This window comes from Pocillopora damicornis, chromosome 11, assembly GCF_964200805.1.
Source record: "Pocillopora damicornis chromosome 11, jaPocDami1.2, whole genome shotgun sequence".
Lineage (NCBI taxonomy): Eukaryota > Metazoa > Cnidaria > Anthozoa > Scleractinia > Pocilloporidae > Pocillopora > Pocillopora damicornis.
The window spans coordinates 21,814,796-21,836,975 of record NC_142680.1 but is presented as its reverse complement, the minus strand read 5'-3'; the positions used below and the strand labels follow the sequence as shown (position 1 = coordinate 21,836,975).

Below are 22,180 nucleotides of genomic sequence, written 5' to 3'. Positions count from 1 at the left end.
GCTCGGAAGTGGAAGGAATGGATTCAATAAAACTTGAATATATTAAATATTTTCAAACATTTTTCATGCAATATTGTTCCCCCCCCCCCCCCCCCTAATTTAGGATTTAAAAAAGTGACCGATCGGGAGGAGAACTCTGTAACAACAATTTACAGTCAGTTTCATCTCGCACCCTTTTGTGATTGCGTTACGCACAGGAAGCCCATGAGCGTGAGAATGCTTATCTTCGCCTTCCCCTTCCTTGCTCGGCATTGTCTGAAATTGATTCGTTTGCTAAAATGCCGACATGTTGCTACTCCGAGCTCGTTGGTGGTTCTTGTAGTTCCCGCAAGACCAGTGGAGAAAGTAAATGCATAGCCCTAACTAAGTGCAAAAGAGACATCCAAGGTCATCTTAAAACATATAAGTGCCATCATGCTTAGCTGAAAAGTGAGTTCATTCTTCTTCTCGCCAGAGCAGGTAAATATCTCATTATCAAAGATGTCAAGAATGTTTAGCAAAGGCAAATACTGTATCCCTCTTTGTCTTGCTTTTCTATTTTGCACTAAGATCAATGAGGTTATATCGTGACACAGTTCAACGCCCTTGATTTTATCTTTGCTTTAAGATTTATCTCTTGAATCCACATAAACGCTTGAATCCAAGACAACAGGATGCTAAACAGCATTATATGTTGTCATGAAATATAAAGCATTGGTCCATGCCTACAATTTATTTATTAATTTATCCATTCCTTCCTTCTTTCATTCCTTCATTTTTACATTTATTTATTTATTTATTCATCCATTCATTCATTTATTTAATAAGTACACATATTATATAACTATTATAAATAAGATCCATTATATTGACATCATTTTACGAAATGGGTCTGGGGAGGGCCGGGGCTTGCATTGAATTGCGCACCCTCTATATCAAACTAAGTTCCCATGATATGAAATTTGGTTTTTTTGTTTCGTTGTCTTATGTTTTTGTTTTTGTGTATGTGTGCGTTTGTTTGTTTGGTTTGCTTGTTTCTTTTGCTTTGTATTTCTATCATTCTGAGTGAACAAGTAAACGACTTCGCTTTTTCAGGTATATTTGAAGTCGAGGAAAGCCATAAAGAACTTTCAATTTCTCCCAGACATAGAGACGACTTCGGGACTAGATGGTTATGCAATAAAAAAAAAAATGCTCCTGTCCATCGGATTGGGCTCCACATGGGAAGTCTTCTCGGAAAGGCGATCGAGGCATGACTCTGCAACAGTCTCAAAAGCTTTATGCTTTAACATCTACGCTTCAGTTCCGGTGGGGTCACGTGAGTATACATCAGAATTCCATCCTGACCGCCACCTTGATAAGAGATAGTATCAGGATAGTAGAAGAGAAAACTACCCTCATTGATAAAAGCAAAGATACTCTATGTGCAAAATCTGACAGAAGGAACAAGCACACAACCTCAAATGGCCAGCTTTACTGTACTGATGTCAAGGTCGACAAAACGGAAGGCTGGGCACTGAGGGCGTCTAAGAAATCAAAGCATTTCAACGAAAACCAAAAGAATTATCTCGATGAAAAGTTCAAACTTGGCCAGAGACTGGTTACAAAGAAGATCCATCCCAAGTTGCGAGCGATATGCGTCGCGCTAAAAATGAAAACGGAGAGCGTCGATTTGCTGTTGTCGAGTTTTTATCACCACAGCAGATAAAGTCGTACTTCTCAAGGTCAGTAGCAAAGATCAAACAGGCGGAATCGGTAGCAGAGATCGATGTACCAGCCATTGATGAAGAAATGGCATACTCCTCAGCTCATGACAAGATAATTCAAGAGTGCCAGCTTAGTCATCCCATTTTGTATGACACATACAACCTCTGTCAACTGTATGCCACGAACAAGCTTACTCGTTTCATTATTTCTATCCTTCAAGATATTTGCACATATTTCCAATTGGAAATTGATTCCCTTCCTGCTACACGAAAAGTGCCATACATTGGTCTGATCAATGAACTGATAAAGTCGTGTACGGGCAAAGAAAAATAGAAACTTTCCAGCTCGAACTGACCATTGTATTCAGAAAGTAATGACTCCTGGAATAGAGGGACACCAACATTATTCCAACTGCCTTGAGAAAATTAAGTACAATAGGTGCATATGCGTCATACACGGCTACGATACGACATTATCCCTTTGTAGCTTTGTTATAAAAAAATTGGCTGTGAAAACCTCACGTTTACATAAACATGTTTTAGATCGAAGGATTTTATAAAGACCAACCTTTTTCTGGTAAAAACGTTGGTCATCTTCTTTATTATTTTCACTAATGGGCTTCCCGTGTGTAACGCAATCACATACCATCGATCGCGCTGTGGTGGCGAGAAATGGTAGCATGGATAAGTCTTGAAAACGGTGGAGCGGGTTAAAGTGCATACTCTTGGCATGGAAACCACTTCTAAAGGTAAAATTTTGTGTAATTATAGCCTGGAAAATTCCTTTTGATGTTATTAAAGCGTTTGTTATCGTTGGGTTGCAGTATTAGTTGCGAATATGACCGTTGTAATAACATGAACTAGTAATTTGCATATACTAGACTATCGAAGATTGCTCAGATTGCTATGAATTTTTGGCTTCAGGAGAAAATTATATGTATATTTAACATGAAGGAGACCTGTTTCGAAGTTTTCATATGATATAAGAGGGAATTCGAGTGTTTTGGTAATGTTTTTCTTGATGTGACGTGCAAGTCATGTTGGTCACGTAAGGCGCCTCTTGAGCTCAAATACGCTTATATAAATCGCTCTAAAAATTAGTGGTTTGAGTAGCCCAAAAACTTTATTGCAGTTTCTAAAAGAAGAAGCCTTATTCTTGAGAATGGTTATTGTCTCATGGTCAGTCTATGGAGCCATGTGACAATGGCCGATTTTAGTCGCCAAAGTTGAGCTATGTTTGATGAATGAAATTTTACCTGAATTAGAAAATTCGTAAAAAAAATCGCTTTTCAAGGAATCTTGGAAAAAATACTTCACAACCTTTAAAAAACATCTCTTGTTTTAGAAATGTTATGAGGTTTCCGAATTGCTGGCGAAATAAGTTTTTTTCGGCCGTTAGCTTTAGGTGTACTATTTCACCGGGAAAACACGGTTATGAACCCCCAAAACACAAAATGTCACCGTTCTCCCAACATAATTTTTTTTCGGCATTTTTTATATTTTTCCATAACTAAGGCCATTTATACCTATGTTCTTGCAAATTTTGAAAAAACTTCAATTTTTTTTTATTTTCAACACCTCTGCTCGATTTTTACAGACGACCACTCTTAAACCACTTTTTAAGTTTTATCCAATGCTCTGATATTGTTTACAAAGAATTAATTCGTTTGACGGTATTCAATGCGGACTTATTTTAGCTTTTCAGGTTTTTGAAGCAAACGGTTTTGAAACATCTGTTGATGTTTCGCTAAATGCAGTCTTTAAATCGAACTAAATGCTCAGCATTTCGCTCACTTAGAAAAACCCACGTGGTCTGTCTCTTAATTAGCAGGTTTAGAACAAGCTTTAGCTTCAATAGACAATATCATTCGTTACCTACCTATGCACTGAGTCGTTTTGGTCGACTAAACTGTTCAGTGGAAAATTTTGTGGCAGATTTCTTTTAAAACTTTCATCACATATGCAACATTGTCAACCGATTCGTTCAATAAAAACTCGAATTACCAAGACTCCAAGAATGCGAAACAAGAGCCCTCTTTCGATTTTTACTGACAAGTAGGATTTTAACAAGCGTACACGTGCGTTTGAGAAGGAAGAGCGATTATTTATCGAGAAATTGAACAAACTTAGAACTAGATCAACTCAATATAAGTTATTTAAAGCTTGTTAACTTGTACATTGTAAAATTTATTGCTAATTGATTTAGAATATTCATGATAATCCGTGAAAATGTTTAAATGTCAATGAAGGATCGATGGGCACCAGAGCAGCAACCATCTGAAACCGCATTCCAGCCAGTCTTTAATAAAAACTATAATAGGCAATTTTGTTTCTTTCGCTTTCTCATAATAACATTCATGGGAGTATTATTTACGTCAAGAGATTGTAAGAGACTATATTCTCTTTTGCACGTATATTTTTCCTTCGATGAATAATTTATGCATTCAAAATAAAGTTCGGTAGCATGTAAAATGCTCTTTAAAAGCTTAGGTTCGTGTCTCCATTGCCTTCTATTTATTTGTTTTAAGTGACCAGCAAAAAATACTATCGACAGACCTCGAGCAAAAATTTAAGCGACAAGCGTTCTCTATTGGTCAGCTTTGCACTAAAAGTACTCATACGATCGTGTATGACTCGAGGATGGTCTAACTCCATGGACAGCAAAGTGCTTGTCGGATTGTCAGCTTCATTGTTCGTCTCACTTCACTAATCTTCCAGCAGTAAAGAAACGGGTTTAACGTCGAGTTAAAGTAAACTAAGATAGTTGCCATTGCAAATGCGACGCTTACCATAAGTGACTACAATTCCTACTATAAAGAATGGTGTATAACAAACAACTAATGCTAACTGTACCCACAGTGCACTGTGCACTGCCTTTCTGTATCGTGTCATGTGCAGTGTATTTGGTTGCCTCGGCTGTTGTTGAACGTGATCTTGTACTTGAGCCTGATGATGTCTTAGAGTACAAAAAATCTTCGTATACGAGGCGAGTGAAATAAGCAGTGAAAGTGGTATTAATACCCAGTAATACAAAACAATTATACGCTGATCAAAAATGGCGCATATAGAGGCGAAAAGACAAAACAACCAAAAGGTGGCTACAGTGATATAAATACGCTTCAAAGTTACAATCTCTTTGTATCTCAGGCCCAACAACAGGACGAGAAGTCTGTCCACGCCTATTGCTGTAATCGTAAGCAAAGAAACTCCACATAATACAGAGCTTGTTATGATATCTGTTTCCGATGCGTAATGACAAAGACTGCCGTGTTCTTGAACCACGGACATCCAATAAGTAACATAGAGAGGCTGAGCAGCAAGGCCAACCAACAGATCAGTTGTTGCCAGACAACGATACAAGAGTTTGGACGGCGGATGAAGGGAAGATTCTTTGTTAAGGGCAACAAGGATAAGAGAATTACCAAGAAATGTTGTGATGGAGAGCAAAATATTGACTGCTACGAAAGAAACTGATGCTGATTGAAGCCCACCCACGAAAGAGGGAGAGCATAACAGTTCATCGAATGTTTTCTTCTGTGTTCCACCGCTACTGAAATTTGTTGTCGGCATTACTCTGAATTCGTTTCCTTTTTCTTGCACTGAGGTTTTCAGTTATAAACACTTTGTCTAAACAGCACACGCCGAACGATGATAACTGAAACCTCCTTTAATAAACACATAATGACTTCCTCACTAACGTTTAATCATTTAAAATGCATCAGAAATTTGCAGCTGTGGTTTGCCTCAGGTTTAAAACTGATGCTGATTGATGCTCACCCACTAAAGAGGGGGAGCATAGCAGTTCTTCAATTTTTTTCGTCTGTGTTCCAACTCTTCTGAAATTTGTTGTAGGTTATCTAAGATTGCAACGAGTAATATGTCGTCTAAACAGCCCACATCCAGCCACGATTAATGACACCTCATACTTCAATAATGATATTTATACACACTGAGAATTCTTCATCAGTGTTTACTCGTTTAAAATACGTCAGAAAATTGTCCGTTGTGTTCAAAAATTGAACCTTTGAAATGCCTCAGGTATGAAATGGAAATAAGTAGAAAATGGAGAGACATCTGTGGTATCATTCTTTTAAAAGAACGAAGAACAATCTCCTTTTATCTAGATCAACTTTCACTGATAGGGTGCTAACCTGGTGTCCATTTCATTCGTGTGAAGTTCAGACTTGTATCATTAGTAGCCATGAAAAATTGGAAATAAAAATTTCAAGCTGGCGGTTTTATTTGGTCTTAGAAAAGTTGGATTTGAGACAATCTGCTAATACATCAAACAATTCAAATTTAAATTTTGGTCACAGATACAAACGTATTTTTAAATGTTTGAATCAATTTGTAAGGACGGGTTTTTTCTTTCCGTTTTTCGTCCCCGGACAGACAGACAACGATACAAGAGTTTGGATGGCGATTTCAATTTCGTAAAAATGATAACACATTGTTTCTAAAGTGACAACATCTCCAAAATTCATAATTATGAACATTTTCAGCTAAAAACAAAAAAACAAAAAAAAAAACAAATTCAAGTTTATAACTGGACTGGCTCGTATCGCAATATATTTCAAGTGCTTAAGTCTAGAAGCCGGATTAAGAACTCAAAGGCTAATTACGAAAGGGAAATATCACAAAGTGGTAATATGGACTCACAATAGAGACAAACAAACTGCGGGAAACGCGCGAGAACAAGACAAAATATTCACTTCTTTGATGCCAATTTTTATTCGAACTTTATATTTTTTCATTTTCGATCTAAAATGTTTCTTACAAGAGCAGATATGGTTACTAAACATTCTTAAGAAGTGATTTAAACACTGAAAAATGCGATTATTACTCTTCTTCAACTCATTGTAGCAACGGTAGCTTTAAAACTAAACAAGCATATATCTGTCGCAACCAGCAGTTTATTAATATTCCGGTAGGTTAAGTTGAATTTAACTTTAAATTAGCATTAAAAGTTAATTCCTTTGGCAAGCACATAGACATCGGTAATATTTTTGTTTGACGATATGATAAAGAAACTCTCTTTGGTTACTTTTGAGATGACAACATAAGCAGTTTAAGGGATATATTTAAATATACTGTCATTCTTTTGGGCAGGTAATTAAGTGCAAAGATTACCCTTGTATTGTGGTGAATTCTGAATTCCTAAAAAGCTTCATCAAACGAGTTCAAAGAAAAAGGAGCGAAAGTTAGGAACACTTAATCACTCGGAGACATTGGATCAATAAAACTTGAAGAAAACTTAATCACAGACCAGTATTAAACTGGATATAACAAATATTTCAAAAGTAGAAATCTGTGATAGCAACGAGAAAAATATTTTGTTTACACGCCAATTGCACAACCATGATTTCTGGAACCCTATTTCCTACGTGACATCTCAAATAAAAACTTCCTGACTATTGTTTACACGTTTGAAATATGCCTGAAAATTGTTTGTTATGTCAAAAAAGCCTTTTTATGTGCCTAACTTGTCGCTGATGAACATCACGTATGAAATAAGAATAAGTGGCAAATATTTAAAGACATCTTTAAGATTATTTTTTTCATGTTGCCACAAACAATTCCGCTTTATTTAGCTTGCGAGAAGGCACTCACTATCAAGGCTTCAGTACGAGTTACTTCGCCCGTGAATAAGTTTGAGACTTTGAGCAACACGACCCGAAGCGAAGGAACGTCGTGCCGCAGTGCTAATAATTCGAACATGGAACCATCGAGGGCCGATGTTTACACAACATAGTTGATCGATATTGGGTGTCAATCAAATGTCCATATCATTTGCGTGAATAAGGTTGAGCCATTGCCACAGATGCAAACTTACTTCAAAATGTTTGAATTAAACAGTGTCATTAGTAATATTTAGTGGCTCTTTTACCTCCGTTTCGTCTCGGACAAAACGAGAAACAAAACAGAAGAAAAGCAGGAAATTACTTTTTTAAACAATTTTTCGCTGTTTCTTTTACATTCTCTATTTGTTCTCCTCCTTTCGCCAAAAATTTTAAAATGATAGTCCTGGAAAAAATTACATAACAAAGTTCGCCTAAATTTTCCTCTGCCAACGCTTCCATGTACATAGCAGTGACTGAATTCTTCATGTCGTAATTCCCCTGAGCGATTTGCCATTCTCCTCCGATAACCAGAGTTATATGATTATGCTAAATTGAACATGATAATCTATTGATCGAGAAATAAAATGAAGGAATACATACTTAAAACTATCAACACTCGATAACAATATTTCACAACTATTTGCCGAAGATGAAGTGAATAATATTATTGTTGAATAATTCCCGTGACGAAGTCGAGTTGAAAACTACACCTTGTTAAACCTACATAAACAGCATTTATTATTTATGAACTTACGATCACTCTTGGTTGCATGTTAAGCTACTCCAGCGTATCTTTCCAGCTCTCCAAACTTCCTGTGTGTATCGTATATTAATGACCGCTCACTGACGCACGAAGCAATTTTTAAAAATACCATATCAAAGATTAGGAAAAATTAGTTAACCACCACAGATACGCCGCCTCGTTTTAGGTTGGAAAAAATTTCGTTTTTGCAAAATAATTACTCTCTATAGATTCAATATTTTATTCCGGCTTCAAATTAGTCATTTCATTTACTAACGGAGGATTAGCTGACAGAAAAATCAGACGAAAAACTTAATCGCTGAAGATGCGTCAATCCCTCCCTTGACAAGGGTTCTTTCCAAAGGGAATTTTCTTTCTGATCCTCTATGATAATTCAGTACCTTGATAATTAAACAAGAACATGTTCGTCGCAACCAGCTGTTGATTTCAGTAAACAAGGTTTCAGTTTAATTTCAAATTAGCACTGAAAGTGAATTCCCTTGACAAACACAAAGACATGGGCTATGTTTTTTGTTTTACAATACGATATGGGCCTCCTAAGTCTTAAAAGATCCATTTTGTCACTTCTTTGATGGGTGAAATAAACATGTCGTTCTTAGGGCGATAATTAGATGGTATGATATTGAAGGAAAGTCTGAGCTTATACAAAGCTTTGAAAACGACTCGATAAAAAAATTGTGGAACTTAGGGACAGCAGTTAATCACTTGGAAATGGAGGAAATAAAATCCGTGAAACTCAGAGACAACCTAAAGATACCTAAGCGACAAACTGGACATATGGTGACCTCTATGCAAATGATGCGAAACTTGTTTTTCGCTGTTGCCAATATAATTTCAGAACATCAATCGATCTGTAAAAAAGTTCTGTAACAAACAGAGATGGTCAATTTTATTCCATTTACTTTCGTAACTTTCAGTTATATATACAAGTAACAAAGACTTCTTCTCATGAGCTTTACGGATATTTTTCTGATAACAAAGCAAATTCAAGACTGAAGCTGGACCGTCTCTTATGGCAATATAGCGTCAACATCAACGTCAAGCGCTTTCTTTTAATTATAGGAAAACTAGTTGAAATAGTTTTATCGTAGCACACAACATCGGCCTCAAACACATCTCTCAAACTACTCTTTGAAGTTTTATCTGATGCCTTCTTTATTGCTAAGAGAAAAAACCTTGACAGTAAAATGTTTGCATATATTTTCTTGCGTTATGACATCTTGCTTTTAGCATAGCGACAAGAAACCTTATTTTTGAAAACACATAGCTGGGTTACTTAGTCCGTCGTTAAATTATTCACGGAGATATAAAGACTATCGATAACAGCCTGCGCAACTATTTCATTAAGCCACTTATTTGGTTTTATCCAATAACTTATTTAACGACTGCTCTCTAATAATAATCATGACTTCATAAGCCTGCTTTGAAAGTCTGAAGAACAACTCAAGAAAGACCTATTTTAGCAAAGAGCTTCTTTCAGTGTCCGCTTCACTGCTTGTCTAACTTCACTAATCTTCCAGCAGTATAGGAACGGGTTCAAAGTCGAATTAAAGTAAAGTAAAATAATTGCTACTTTCCGTACGACGACTAAGAGTAATGAGTATTTGTTAGTGCGAGTGACCACAATTTCCACTGTAAACATTGGCGTGTAACAAACAACTAATGCTAACTGCACCCACAGTGCACTGTCTACTGCCTTTCTGAATCGTGCCATGTTCAGTGCATTTGCTTGGCTCGTCCGTTGTTGGTCTCCTACTTGTGCTTGATGATTTCTGAGAGTGCAAAAAATCTTTGTGTACGATGCGAAGGATATTACCAGGCAAAATGGTGAAACAAGGTAGCTGTACAAATAGATTATACTGGGATAAAAAATTCCACATAAAGAGGCGACAATGTTAAAAACCCAAAAGGTAGTTACAATAATATACGTGCGCTTCAAAGTTACAATTTGTTTGTATCTCAGCCCCAACAACAGGGCGAGAAGTCTGTCCACGCTTATGGCCGTCATCGTCATCAAAGACACTAAAATCAATACATGGCTTGTGACGTAGCCTGCGTCCCTGGCGTATCGACAACGGCTCCAATGTTCTTGAAACACAGACATCCAATATGTAGCATAGAGAGGCTGGGCAACAAGACCAACCAACAGATCAGTGGTTGCCAGACAACGATACAGGAGTTTGGACGGCGGATGTAGGGACGATTCTTTATAAAGGGCAACAAGGATGAGAGAATTCCCAGCAAATGCTGTGATGGAGAGGAGAATGTAAACTGCCAAGAAACAAATCGATAGTTGTTGATGCCCACCCATCAAAGAGGGAGAGCATATCAGTTCTTCATATGATTTCGTGTGACTTCTTCCGCTACTGAAATTTGATATCAACATAATTCTGTCGTCGATTTTCCCTTTTCTTGTGGGTCTCTGTTCTTGCAACGAAAAATGACAGCAATGACTCCTTAAGCCTAACTTTCTACCTAACAGTCGCATAAAGACTTACTTATTTAAAATACATCAGGAAATTTTCTGGTGGGTCAAAAAAATATTTTTTTCCTCGGGAACCTTTGGGTTCCTCAGTTATGAAATAGCAACTGAAGGCAAATATAGAAACATCTGTTATTTCAGTGTTTTTACAACGCGGCAAGCAGTCGCTCTTTATCAGAATCAAATTCCATCATAATAGGATGCTAATCAAGGGTCCATATCTTTCGTGTGAAGTTAAGACTTGAATTATCAGCTACGGAAAGCTAAAAATGCAAAAGCTCAAGTTGGCGATGTCAATTGGTGTAAGAGAAAAATTGAATTGAATCGTGACAATTACCCAATGTACTACGTAGACAACATAACTATTCAAAATTAATGTACGGCCACACATACAAACTTGTTTCAAAATATATGAAATTAACTGTGTATCTAATTGGGCTTTGTAGCTTTTTTCTCTCCGTTTCGTATCCTACTAGAACTAAAAACAAAATAGTAACAAAATCAAGTTGTCACACCAGCAAACCATTTTCTGCAACCGTAAAAGGAAAGTTATTCAATTTTTGTTCCAGCGATTCTCTTAAACAGTTGATGACTCTCCTTTAGTGATGATAATTAGTTACAAGATAATTTATTAATCGAGATGGAAAATGAAGGGATGGGCGCTCAAACCTTATCAACAGCCGATAAAAAATTCCAGGAGAAGCTTCGTCTTTACCAACCCTGACACATATTTCAAACTCTCTAAAACTGCCACGTGCTTTTTATCGCACACTGAGGAACGAATATGTTGTTAAGAAGACACCTGCTTGCCACGACAGATTCGGACTTGTATTATGTCTCGTTTACATGACTACGTTTCTTTCGACGTTATACATATATGTAAATACCTGTTTTTAAAAACCTTTCAAATTTGAAAATTTATATCAAATAACTATGTCTTTTCTTTTCTCATCAAAAAGAGACACTTTGTGATGAGAAAAGAAAAAATATATACATTTATACAGACTATTGACAATGTCTTTTTTAAATAGCAACATTTTCGAAAATAGGTTTATATATATTCATATATCAACTTTAGATTCATTGTTTTAATTTTGGAATAGGAGACTGCTGATAGACAAACCAACAACTCATCCAATTCTTTAATACAGAGTTAGAGTTTTATCCAAAAATTTTCAATTTCTGCAGCCGATCAAACTACTAAAGGCGTTTGTGTGGGCTGCGACAAGTTTTTAATCACAAAGAATTTCATTTTTAGTACAAATTAGCACTAAAAGGTAATTTCGTTGACAAACAAATAGACATCGGTTGTATTACTGTTTGACAATACGATAGGAAAACTTTTTTGTCATCTTTTTAAATGATGAAATAAGCATTACATCAAGATAAGATGTCATCTGAGTGCCCAATTGAAATATTCTTCCTTTATTGAAGACAGTACTAAACAATAACGAGGAAAAGTTAGCCTATGTGACCCTTTGATCTAATTTTCTTTCTTCCTACGTCTGGTTATTGAGATAATAAAAGTGTTTTTGTACAAGTTCAAGTTCAAGTTCAAGTTTATTAAGTTTGCAGGAAAATCTTTGTACAATAATCACCTCCTGCAAATAGCGAGCTAATCTAGGCAGGCGGTGTTAAGGACATACAACACGAATTACAAAAACACGAATTATGCGAATTACTCGATTTTGCATACATTATTTGACAAAAGAGGGAAAAGGTGATAAAAAGTAAATTAATATATTATGTTTGAATTATAATTAAGGTGCCTTTTTTATTTCAGAAATAAGAGTGCTAGTGTCAGCATAACTATCCAGACTTCCTAGAGTTGCAAATAGTAATGCTTGAATTTTCTTTTTGAATATGTGCTTCGGCAGACTTCGATAGCTTTCGGGAATACTGTTCCAAATTTTAGCCCCAACGATAGAAAAAGAGTTTTTATGATGATTAAGCCTAGAATAGTTAATATAGTAGTTACCGGAAGATGCTGATCGGGTATTATACTGATGTATGTCTTGTGTAGAAATAAAAAGATTGCAGATATTTTTAGATGAAGAGTTAGTGGTTATATCGAGCATTAAGATTGATGAAAGTTTGAAGTAGAGCATTGTTATTGGCAGGATGTTAGATTGCGCGAAATATGGAATCGCATGCGTTCTGAAAGGCAGAAAGTAGATCAAGCGAACAGCTCTCTTTTGGAGTATAATAATTTTTTCTAAATAAGATTTGGAGGCTTGGCCCCAGGCAATGAGGCCGTAAGATATATAGGGAGAAATTAAAGAATTATAAATACTTAGAAGTATTTTTAAGGGGACAAAGTGTCTCAGTCTCGAAATAATTCCAATATTTCTGCTGATTTTTAAAGCAATATAATTAATGTGATGTTTCCAAGATAAATGTTGGTCAATTATTACCCCTAGGTATTTAACATGATCCTTACGTTCAAGATCAGAAAACGGTTTAGTGCGGCTATCATAGGCCTTAATGCGGATGTTAAAATTAATGTGTTTTGATATGGATGAAAAATTATATAGTTTGTTTTCTTAATATTTAACGAGAGTTTATTAGCGATTAACCAGCCAACAACCTTAAATAGTTCACAGTTGATGATAGTTTCGACTGTGAACTATTTAAGGTTACCTAGGGGTAATAATTGACCAACATTTATCTTGGAAACATCACATCACCACATCTAGCCACGATCAATTACACCTCATACTTCAATTAATGGTATTTATACACACTGAGAATTCTTCATCAGTGTTTACTCGTTCAAAATATGTCAGAAAGTTGTCTGTTGTGTCCAAAAATTGAACCTTTGAAATGCCTCAGGTATGAAATGGCAACAAGTAGAAAATGGAGAGACATCTGTGGTATAATTCTTTTAAAAGAACGACGAACAATTTCCTTTTATCGAGATCAACTTTCACTGATAGGGTGCTAACCTGGTGTCCATATTATTCGTGTGAAGTTCAGACTTGTATCATTAGTAGCCATGAAAAATTGGAAATAAAAATTTCAAGCTGGCGCGATTTTTTTTCGTCTTAGAAAAGTGCGATTTGAGACAATCTGCGAATGCATCAAACAATTTAAATTTAAATTTTGGTCACAGATGTAAACGTATTTTTAAATGTTTGAATCAATTTGTAATGACAGGCTTTTTCTTTCCGTTTTTCGTCCCCGGACTGATATTAAAAACAAAACCGTACCAAGATGTTAGGCCGCGCGCCATCCATTTTTCAAACTCGTTCTCTACCAGCTTTTTCACTTTCGTTAGGAAAGTTATGATGATTTTTTTAACAGAAACTGTTTTGTCTATTTTTCCTATTTCGCCCCATGATGTAATTTCCTTTCTTCATCCCTTTGGTCAACAAGATAAGAAAAATGGGCGCTAACTGAAAATAGAGGAGGCGGAGAAAGCATTGTTTTGCACCAGCCATGATGGCCCTACGCGCTCGGTATCTTTTAATCTCAGAGTTCCATCGGGTACCGACAAAACGAGAAACAAAACAGAAGAAAAGCAGGAAATTACTTTCTGAAACAATTTTTCGCTGTTTCTTTTACGTTCTCTATTTGTTCTCCTCCTTTCGCCAAAAATTTTAAAGTGATTGTCCTGCAAAAATTATATAACAAAGTTCGCCCAAATTTTTCTCTGCCAACGCTTTCATGTATACAGCAGTGACTGAATTCTTCATGTCGTAATTCCCCTGAGCGATTGGCAATTCTCCTCCGATAACCAGAGTTATATGACTGTGCTAAAGTGAACATGATAATTTATTGATCGAGAAGGAAAATGAAGGAATGGATACTTAAAAACTATCAACACTCGATAAAAATATTTAACAATTATTTGCCGAAGATGAAGTGAATAATATTATTATTGAATAATTCCCGTGACGAGGTCGAGTTAAAAACTACACCTTGTTAAATCTACATAAACAACATTTATTATTTATGAACCTACAATCACTCTTGGTTGCGTGTTAAGTAACTTTCGCCTATCTTTCAAGCTCTCCAAACTTCCTGCGTGCAACGTATATTTAATGACCGCACAGTGGCACACGAAACAACTGTTAAAAATACCCTGTCAAAGATTAGGAAAAATAAGTTAACCACCACAAATTCGCCGCCTCGTTTTAGGTTGGAAAAAATTTCGTTTTTGCAAAATAATTACTCTCTATAGATTCAATATTTTATTCCGGCTTCAAATTAGTCATTTCATTTACCAACGGAGGATTAGCTGACAGAAAAATCAGACGAAAGACTTAATCGCTGAAGATGCGTCAATCCCTGCTTTAACAAGAGTTCTTTCCCAGGAAATTTTCTTTCTGATCCTCTATGATAATTCAGTACCTTGATAATTAAACAAGAACATGTTCGTCGCAACCAGCTGTTGATTTCAGTAAATAACGTTTCAGTTTAATTTAAAATTAGCACTGAAAGTGAATTCCCTTGACAAACACAAAGACATGGGCTATGTTTTTTGTTTTACAATACGATATGGGCCTCCTAAGTCTTAAAAGATCCATTTTGTCACTTCTTTAATGGGTGAAATAAACATGTCGTTTTTAGGGCGATAATTAGATGATATGATATTGAAGCAAAGTCTGAGCTTATACAAAGCCTTGAAAACGATTCAATAAAAAAAAATTGTGGAACTTAGGGACAGCGGTTAATCACTTGGAAATGGAGGAAATAAAATCCGTGAAACTCAGAGACAACCTAAAGATACATAAGCGACAAACTAGACATATGGTGACCTCTATACAAATGATGCGAAACTTGTTTTTCGCTGTTGCCAACATAATTTCAGAACATCAATCGATTTGTAAAAAAATTCTGTGACAAACAGAGATGGTCAATTTTATTCCATTTACTCAGACTTCTCCTCATGAGCTCTACGGATATTTTTCTGATTACAAAACAAATTCAAGACTGAAGCTGGACCGTCTCTTTTGACAATATGGCGTCAACATCAACGCCAAGCGCTTTTTTTTTAATTATAGGAAAACTATTTGAAATAGTTTTCTCGTAACACACAACATCGGCCTCAAACACATCTCTCAAACTACTCTTTGAAGTTTTATCTGATGCCTTCTTATTGCTAAGAGTAGAAAACTCGACAGTAAAATGTTTGCATATATTTTCTTGCGTTACGACATCTTGTCTTTTAGCACAGCGACAAGAAACCTTTTTTTTGAAAACACATAGCTGGGGTTACTAAGTCCGTCGTTAAATTGTTCACGGAGATATAAAGACTATCGATAACAGCTTGCGCAACTGTTTCGTTGAGCCACTTATTTGGTTTTATCCAATAACTTATTTAACGACTGCTCTCTAATAATAATCGTGACTTTATAAGCCTGCTTTGAAAGTCTGATGAACAACTCAAGAAGGACCTATTTTAGCAAAGAGCTTCTTTCAGTGTCCGCTTCACTGCTTGTCTCACTGCACTAATCTTCCAGCAGTATAGGAACGGGTTTAAAGTCGAATTTAAGTAAAGTAAAATAATTGCTACTTTCCGTACGACGACTAAGAGTAATGAGTATTTGTTAGTGCGAGTGACCACAATTTCCACTGTATACATTGGCGCATAACAAACAACTAATGCTAACTGCACCCACAGTGCACTGTCCACTGCCTTTCTGAATCGTGCCATGTTCAGTGCATTTGTTTGGCTCGTCAGTTGTTGATCTCCTACTTGTGCTTGATGATTTCTGAGAGTGCAAAAAATCTTTGTGTACGATGCGAAGGATATTACCAGGCAAAATGGTGAAACTAGGGAGCTGTACAAATAGATTATACTAGGATAAAAAATTCCGCATAAAGAGGCGACAATGTTAAAAACCCAAAAGGTAGTTACAATGATATACGTGCGCTTCAAAGTTACAATTTGTTTGTATCTCAGCCCCAACAACAGGGCGAGAAGTCTGTCCACGCTTATGGCCGTCATCGTCATCAAAGACACTAAAATCAATACATAGCTTGTGACGAAGCCTGCGTCCCTGGCGTATCGACAACGGCTCCAATGTTCTTGAAACACAGACATCCAATATGTAGCATAGAGAGGCTGGGCAACAAGACCAACCAACAGATCAGTGGTTGCCAGACAACGATACAGGAGTTTGGACGGCGGATGTAGGGACGATTCTTTATAAAGGGCAACAAGGATGAGAGAATTCCCAGCAAATGCTGTGATGGAGAGGAGAATGTAAACTGCCAAGAAACAAATTGATAGTTGTTGATGCCCACCCATCAAAGAGGGAGAGCATATCAGTTCTTCAGATGATTTCGTGTGACTTCTGCCGCTACTGAAATTTGATATCAACGTAATTCTGTCGTCGATTTTCCCTTTTCTTGTGGGTCTCTGTTCTTGCAACGAAAAATGGCAGCAATGACTACTGAAGCCTAACTTTCTACCTAACAGTCGCATAAAGACTTACTCATTTAAAATGCAACTGGAAATTCTCCATTGGGTCAAAAAAATATTTTTTTCCTCGGGAACCTTTGGGTTCCTCAGTTATGAAATAGCAACTAAACGCAAATATAGAAACATCTGTTATTTCAGTGTTTTACAATGCGGCAAAGAGTCGCTCTTTATCAGTATCAAATTCCATTATAATAGGATGCTAATCAAGGGTCCATATCTTTCGTGCGAAGTTAAGACTTGAATTATCAGCTACGGAGAGCTAAAAATGCAAAAGCTCAAGCTGGCGATGTAAGAGAAAAATTGAATTCGTGACAATAACCGAATGTACTACGTAGACTACACAACTATTCAAAATTAATGTATACGGCCACACATACAAACTTGTTTCAAAATATTTGAAATTAACTGTGTATCTAATTGCGCTTTGAAGCCTTTTTTCTCTCCGTTTCGTATTCTACTAGAACTAAAAACAAAATAGTAACAAAATCAAGTTGTCACACCAGCAAACCATTTTCTGCAACTGTAAAAGGAAATTTATTCAATTTTTGTTCCAGCGATTCTCTTAAACAGTTGATGACTCTCCTTTAGTGATGACAATTAGTTACAAGATAACTTATTAATCGAGATGGAAAATGAAGGGATGGGCGTTCAAGGCTTATCAGCAGTCGATAAAAAAATTACAATTGCTCTACGAGAGGCTTCGTCTTTACCAACCCTGACCCATATTTCAAACTCACTAAAACTGCCACGTGCTTTTTATCGCACAATAAGGAAGGAAAAAGTTGTTAAGAAGACACCTGCTTGTCAAGACAGATTCGGACTTGTATTAGGCCTCGTTTACATGACTGCGTTTCTTTCGGCTCTATAAATGTATGTAAATACCTGGTTTTGAAAAACCTTTCAAATCTGAAAATATATATCAAACAAATATCTATTTTCTTTGCTCATCAAAAAGAGACACTTTGTGATGAGAAAAGAAAATATATACACAGACTATTTAATATATTTTTTCAAATAGCAGCGTTTTCGAAAATGGATTTATATATATATGCTCACTAGTTTTTCTAGTTTGAGCACTCTGGCATGGCTTAGATGATCCCACATATGTGAGATCACTTGGGGTGGCTATATGGTCTTACCTCCATCCTAGCATCAGCACTGCACTGATGAGGCCCAGAAGGCCGAAACAGTACTGTCTGCAGTTAGTTATATATATATATATATATATATATATATATATATATATATAAATATTATGAGAGGAAAAAAGGACGTAACTACATTTCCCGACAAGCCTGTTTCGTGAATCGCTTAAACCCCTGAAGAGTGAAGCGATTCACGAAACAGGCTTGTCGGGAAATGTAGTTACGTCCTTTTTTCCTCTCATAATATTTATTCTGCTCTGCTTCAACGTATTGAGCACTGTTCCACGCGAAAATCGACTCGCAAACTTCCTATATATATATTTAGATATTAACTTTAGATCCATTGTTTTATTTTCGGACGGGAAAATTGCTGATAGACAAACAAACAACTCATTCAATTCTTTAATACAGAGCAGGAGTTTTATCCTGGAAATTTTAATTCCTCCGAATAGCGACTGCAGCCGATCGAACCACTAGCGCGTTTGGGTGGGCTGCGAGAAGTTTCTAATCTGAATCAGTGAATTTAAATTTAAGTACAAATTAGCACTAAAAGGTAATTTCTTTGACAAACAAATAGATTAATAATACCTTTTTTAAATGATAAAATAAACAGTATATTAAGATAAGATATCATTTAAGGGCCGATGATTAAATGAAATATTCTCCCTTTATTGTAGACAATACTCAGCAATAACGGGGAAAAGTTAGCCTATGTGACCCTATGATATGATTTCCTTTCTTCCTACGTCTTGTTGGTGAGATAATAAAGGTGTTTTTGTATAAAGAAAGCTCTCGTGTAAACGGCAGGTAATTTTGTGATGCTCTGGGGCAATTTTCAAAATTCTACTTTAATTGCAACGGTTACATCGTAATACTGAAGTGAAGTAAACAATTTATAAGTGGTGGTCCAAAATCAATGGACGTATGCTAAGGAATTATCAAAATTCGCCGCACAGATCTTCAATTCTACCTTCATCAGCAACATTTACTTCAGACTCCCTCACTAGCGTTTACTCTTTGAAAAGACTATTGACAAAAGCTCGACGTACAGCGATTCTACTGAACTTCTTATTTCTTCCGCTTAATCAATATTATTTTGAAGAGAGCTCCCTAATAATAATCATGACTTAATGAAAGTCTTACAAAACCAAACCGAGGAGGAGGTAACGCTAAGGACAGCAAAGTGCTTCTCTGATTGCCTGTTTTACTGCTTGTTTTACTTCACTAATTTTCTAGCAGTAAAGAACGGATATAACTTCAAGTTAAAGTAAAGTAAGACAATTGATACTCTCCATATAACGACTAGGTAAGAGTGGTATGTTTTACTATAGATTGGTCCGCAACAAACAACTAACGCTAACTGCACCCCCAGTGGTACACAGCCTCTCTGTGTCGCGCCAACCGAACAGCGACTGCATCTTAACAAGTAAACAGTTTGTGTTAACCCCTTTAACTCCCAGATCAAATTTGTATTTCTCCTTACCATCAGTCATACAATTCTCATAATGTTAGTCCAGAGAATATAGTATTGGATCAACTAATTATCCCCAAATTGACATTTTTCTTGATTTTCACCACTAATCTGGTTGATTTTGTATTGATATTGTAAGGAGAAATTCTTTCTTGGTCACTCATGGGATTTAAAGGGTTAATTAAGATATGAAGCACGCAGGAAGCTGAGGAGACATCATCCAGCCATGACAACCTCGGCCTCGTTTTGAGTACGCAATTTCATCAAATACTAAATTATTCATTTCGTAACATATTTACTTTTCTTTCGACTCTACATTATTTATTTTAACTCTTAAACCAGTATTTTATTCATCGATGGGGAAATAGCTGAGAAGCAAAGGCCTAGAATTATACACATTGTTGATCTAGTTTTCACTCTCGTAATTTTTTTTACACTTTGCTTGGCGGCGTGATGAAGTCGTAAGCTTGGCCGTGCTGACAAAGGTAGAAGAAAGGTTCTGTAATTTGCCTTCATCGTCGAAACAAGGCATCTGCGTTAAAAATAAGTTGATATATCTCAACATTAAATAAGACCAAGATTTAAGCTTTCTCCGAAAACCCTCTTTCAACTGTATTACGCATTCAATTTGGAAAAGATAGGAATTTAACCTTTCCTTCTTCACTTCACGTAATACACGTTTGCAAATCCCTCCTATTCTTTCCAAAACACGTGCATGCACAGTGTTTGACTGCTGTGAGTAAGATGGTCTAACTCCATGGACAGCAAAGTGCTTGTCTGATTGTTTGCTTCATTGCTTGTCTTTACGTTTTCTTTACGTCGAGTTAAAGAAAACTAAGACAACGTCCATTGCCAATACGACGCCTAATTGTGATGAGTATGTTGTACTATAAGTGAGAACAATTCTCACAATAAGGTATGGTGTGTAACAAACAACTAATACTGACTGTACCCACAGAGCACTGTACACTGTTTTTCTGTATCGCGCCATGTTCAGTGCACTTGGATGGTTCGGCTGTTGTTGAACATGATCTTGTTCTTGTGCCTGATGATTTCTAAGAGTGCGAAATATCTTTGTGTACGAGGCGAGTGAAATAAGCAGTGAAAGTGGTATCAATATCTGGGCACACAAAGCGATTATACGCCGATCGAAAATGGCGCATAAAGAGGCGACAAGACATAAAACCCAAAAGTTAGCTATAATGATACAAACACTATTCAAAGTTACAATCTCTTTGTATCTCAGCCCTGCCAACAGGGCGCGGAGAAGTCTGTCCACGCTTATTGCCGCCATCGTCAACAAAGAAACTCCACATTATAATGCTGAGCCTATGATGTAGGCTGCTGTCTCTGCGTAATAACAAAGAGTCCAGTGTTCGTGAACCACGGACATCCAAAAGGTAACATAGAGAGGCTGAGCAATAAGACCAACCAACAGATCAGTTGTTGCCAGACAACGATACAAGAGTTTGGACGGCGCATGGAGGGCAGATTCCTTGTGAAGGGCAACAAGGATAAGAGAATTGCTAAGAAATGTTGTGATGGAGAGGAGAATGGTGACTGTTGCGAAAGATGCTGATTGAAGCCCACCCACCAAAGAGGGGGAGCATAGCAGTTCTTCAGATGTTTTCGGCAGTGTTCCACCTCTGGTGAAATTTGTTGTCGACATAATTCTGCATTCGTTTCCTCTGTTCTTGCAACGAGGAATGTTTCGTCCAACTGAAACCTTCCTTTAAAAAAAAATTAAGACTTCCTCACCAGCTTTCAATCATTTAAAATGCGTCAGAACTCTGTAGCTGTGGGATGCCTCAGGCATGAAACTGATGCTGATTGATGCCCCCCGCTTAAGAGGGAGAGCATAGGAGTTCTTCAATTGTTTTTGTCTGTGTTCCAATTCTTATGAAATTTGTTGTAGGCTATCTAAGATTGCAATGAGTAATATGCCGTCTAAACAGCCCACAACCAGCCACGATCAATGACACCTCATACATCAGTTAATAGTATTCATACACATGGAATAATTCCTCATCAGCGTTAACTCATTTAAAATCGTCAGAAAATTGTCTGTTGTGTCCAATTATTGAACCTTTGAAGTACCTCAGGTATAAAATGGCAATAAGTAGACAATGGAGAGACATCTGTAGCATTATTCTTTTAAAAGGACGACGAACAATCTCCTTTTACTTGGATCAACTTTCACTGATATAGTGCTAACCTGGTGTCCAAATCATTCGTGTGAAGTTCAGACTTGTATCATTAGTAGCCATGAAGAATTGGAAATGAAAATTTCAAGCTGGCGATTTTACTTGGTCTTAGAAAAGTTGGATTGGAGACAATCTGCGAATACATCAAACAATTCAAATTTAAATTTTGATCACAGATGCAAACGTATTTTTAAATGCTTGAGTCGATTTGTAAAGACGTGCTTTTTTCTTTCCGTTTTGTTTTGCGTCTCCGGACTTATATTAAAAACAAAACTGTAACAAGATGTTATGCCGCGCGCCAAACCATTTTTTTTAAATTCGTTCTCTACCAGCCTTTTTTCCTTTCGTCAGGAAAGTTATAATGGTATTTTTTTTAACA

The 22,180-nt window shown here is 36.6% G+C and overlaps 3 protein-coding genes and 1 pseudogene across 4 annotated transcripts in view; 1 reads left to right on the top strand and 3 right to left on the bottom strand.

The window, feature by feature from the left end:
* LOC149038238 (uncharacterized) overlaps positions 1 to 22,180 on the top strand; it is a 155,601-nt gene that overhangs the window by 66,692 nt on the left and 66,729 nt on the right. The gene's annotated exons all lie outside the window — the stretch shown is intronic.
* On the bottom strand, positions 8,929 to 10,582 carry LOC149038249 (melanocortin receptor 5-like). The gene has a single exon (XM_089187195.1). The coding sequence runs from the start codon at positions 10,555 to 10,557 to the stop codon at positions 9,529 to 9,531; it is 1,029 nt and encodes a 342-aa protein (XP_089043321.1). The 5' UTR covers positions 10,558 to 10,582; the 3' UTR covers positions 8,929 to 9,528.
* Positions 15,956 to 16,984, bottom strand: LOC149038248 (melanocortin receptor 5-like). The gene has a single exon (XM_089188370.1). It carries the CDS (start codon positions 16,982 to 16,984, stop codon positions 15,956 to 15,958), a length of 1,029 nt encoding a protein of 342 aa, XP_089044496.1.
* LOC149038247 (5-hydroxytryptamine receptor 1D-like) lies at positions 19,582 to 21,557 on the bottom strand (annotated as a pseudogene). The gene has a single exon (XR_016180751.1). The product of XR_016180751.1 is annotated as a 5-hydroxytryptamine receptor 1D-like (transcript).

Coding starts and splice junctions, on each gene's coding strand:
- LOC149038249 (XM_089187195.1), bottom strand. CDS start 10,557: ATGCGACTGTTAGGTAGAAAGTTAGGCTTAAGGAGTCATTGCTGTCAT.
- LOC149038248 (XM_089188370.1), bottom strand. CDS start 16,984: ATGCGACTGTTAGGTAGAAAGTTAGGCTTCAGTAGTCATTGCTGCCAT.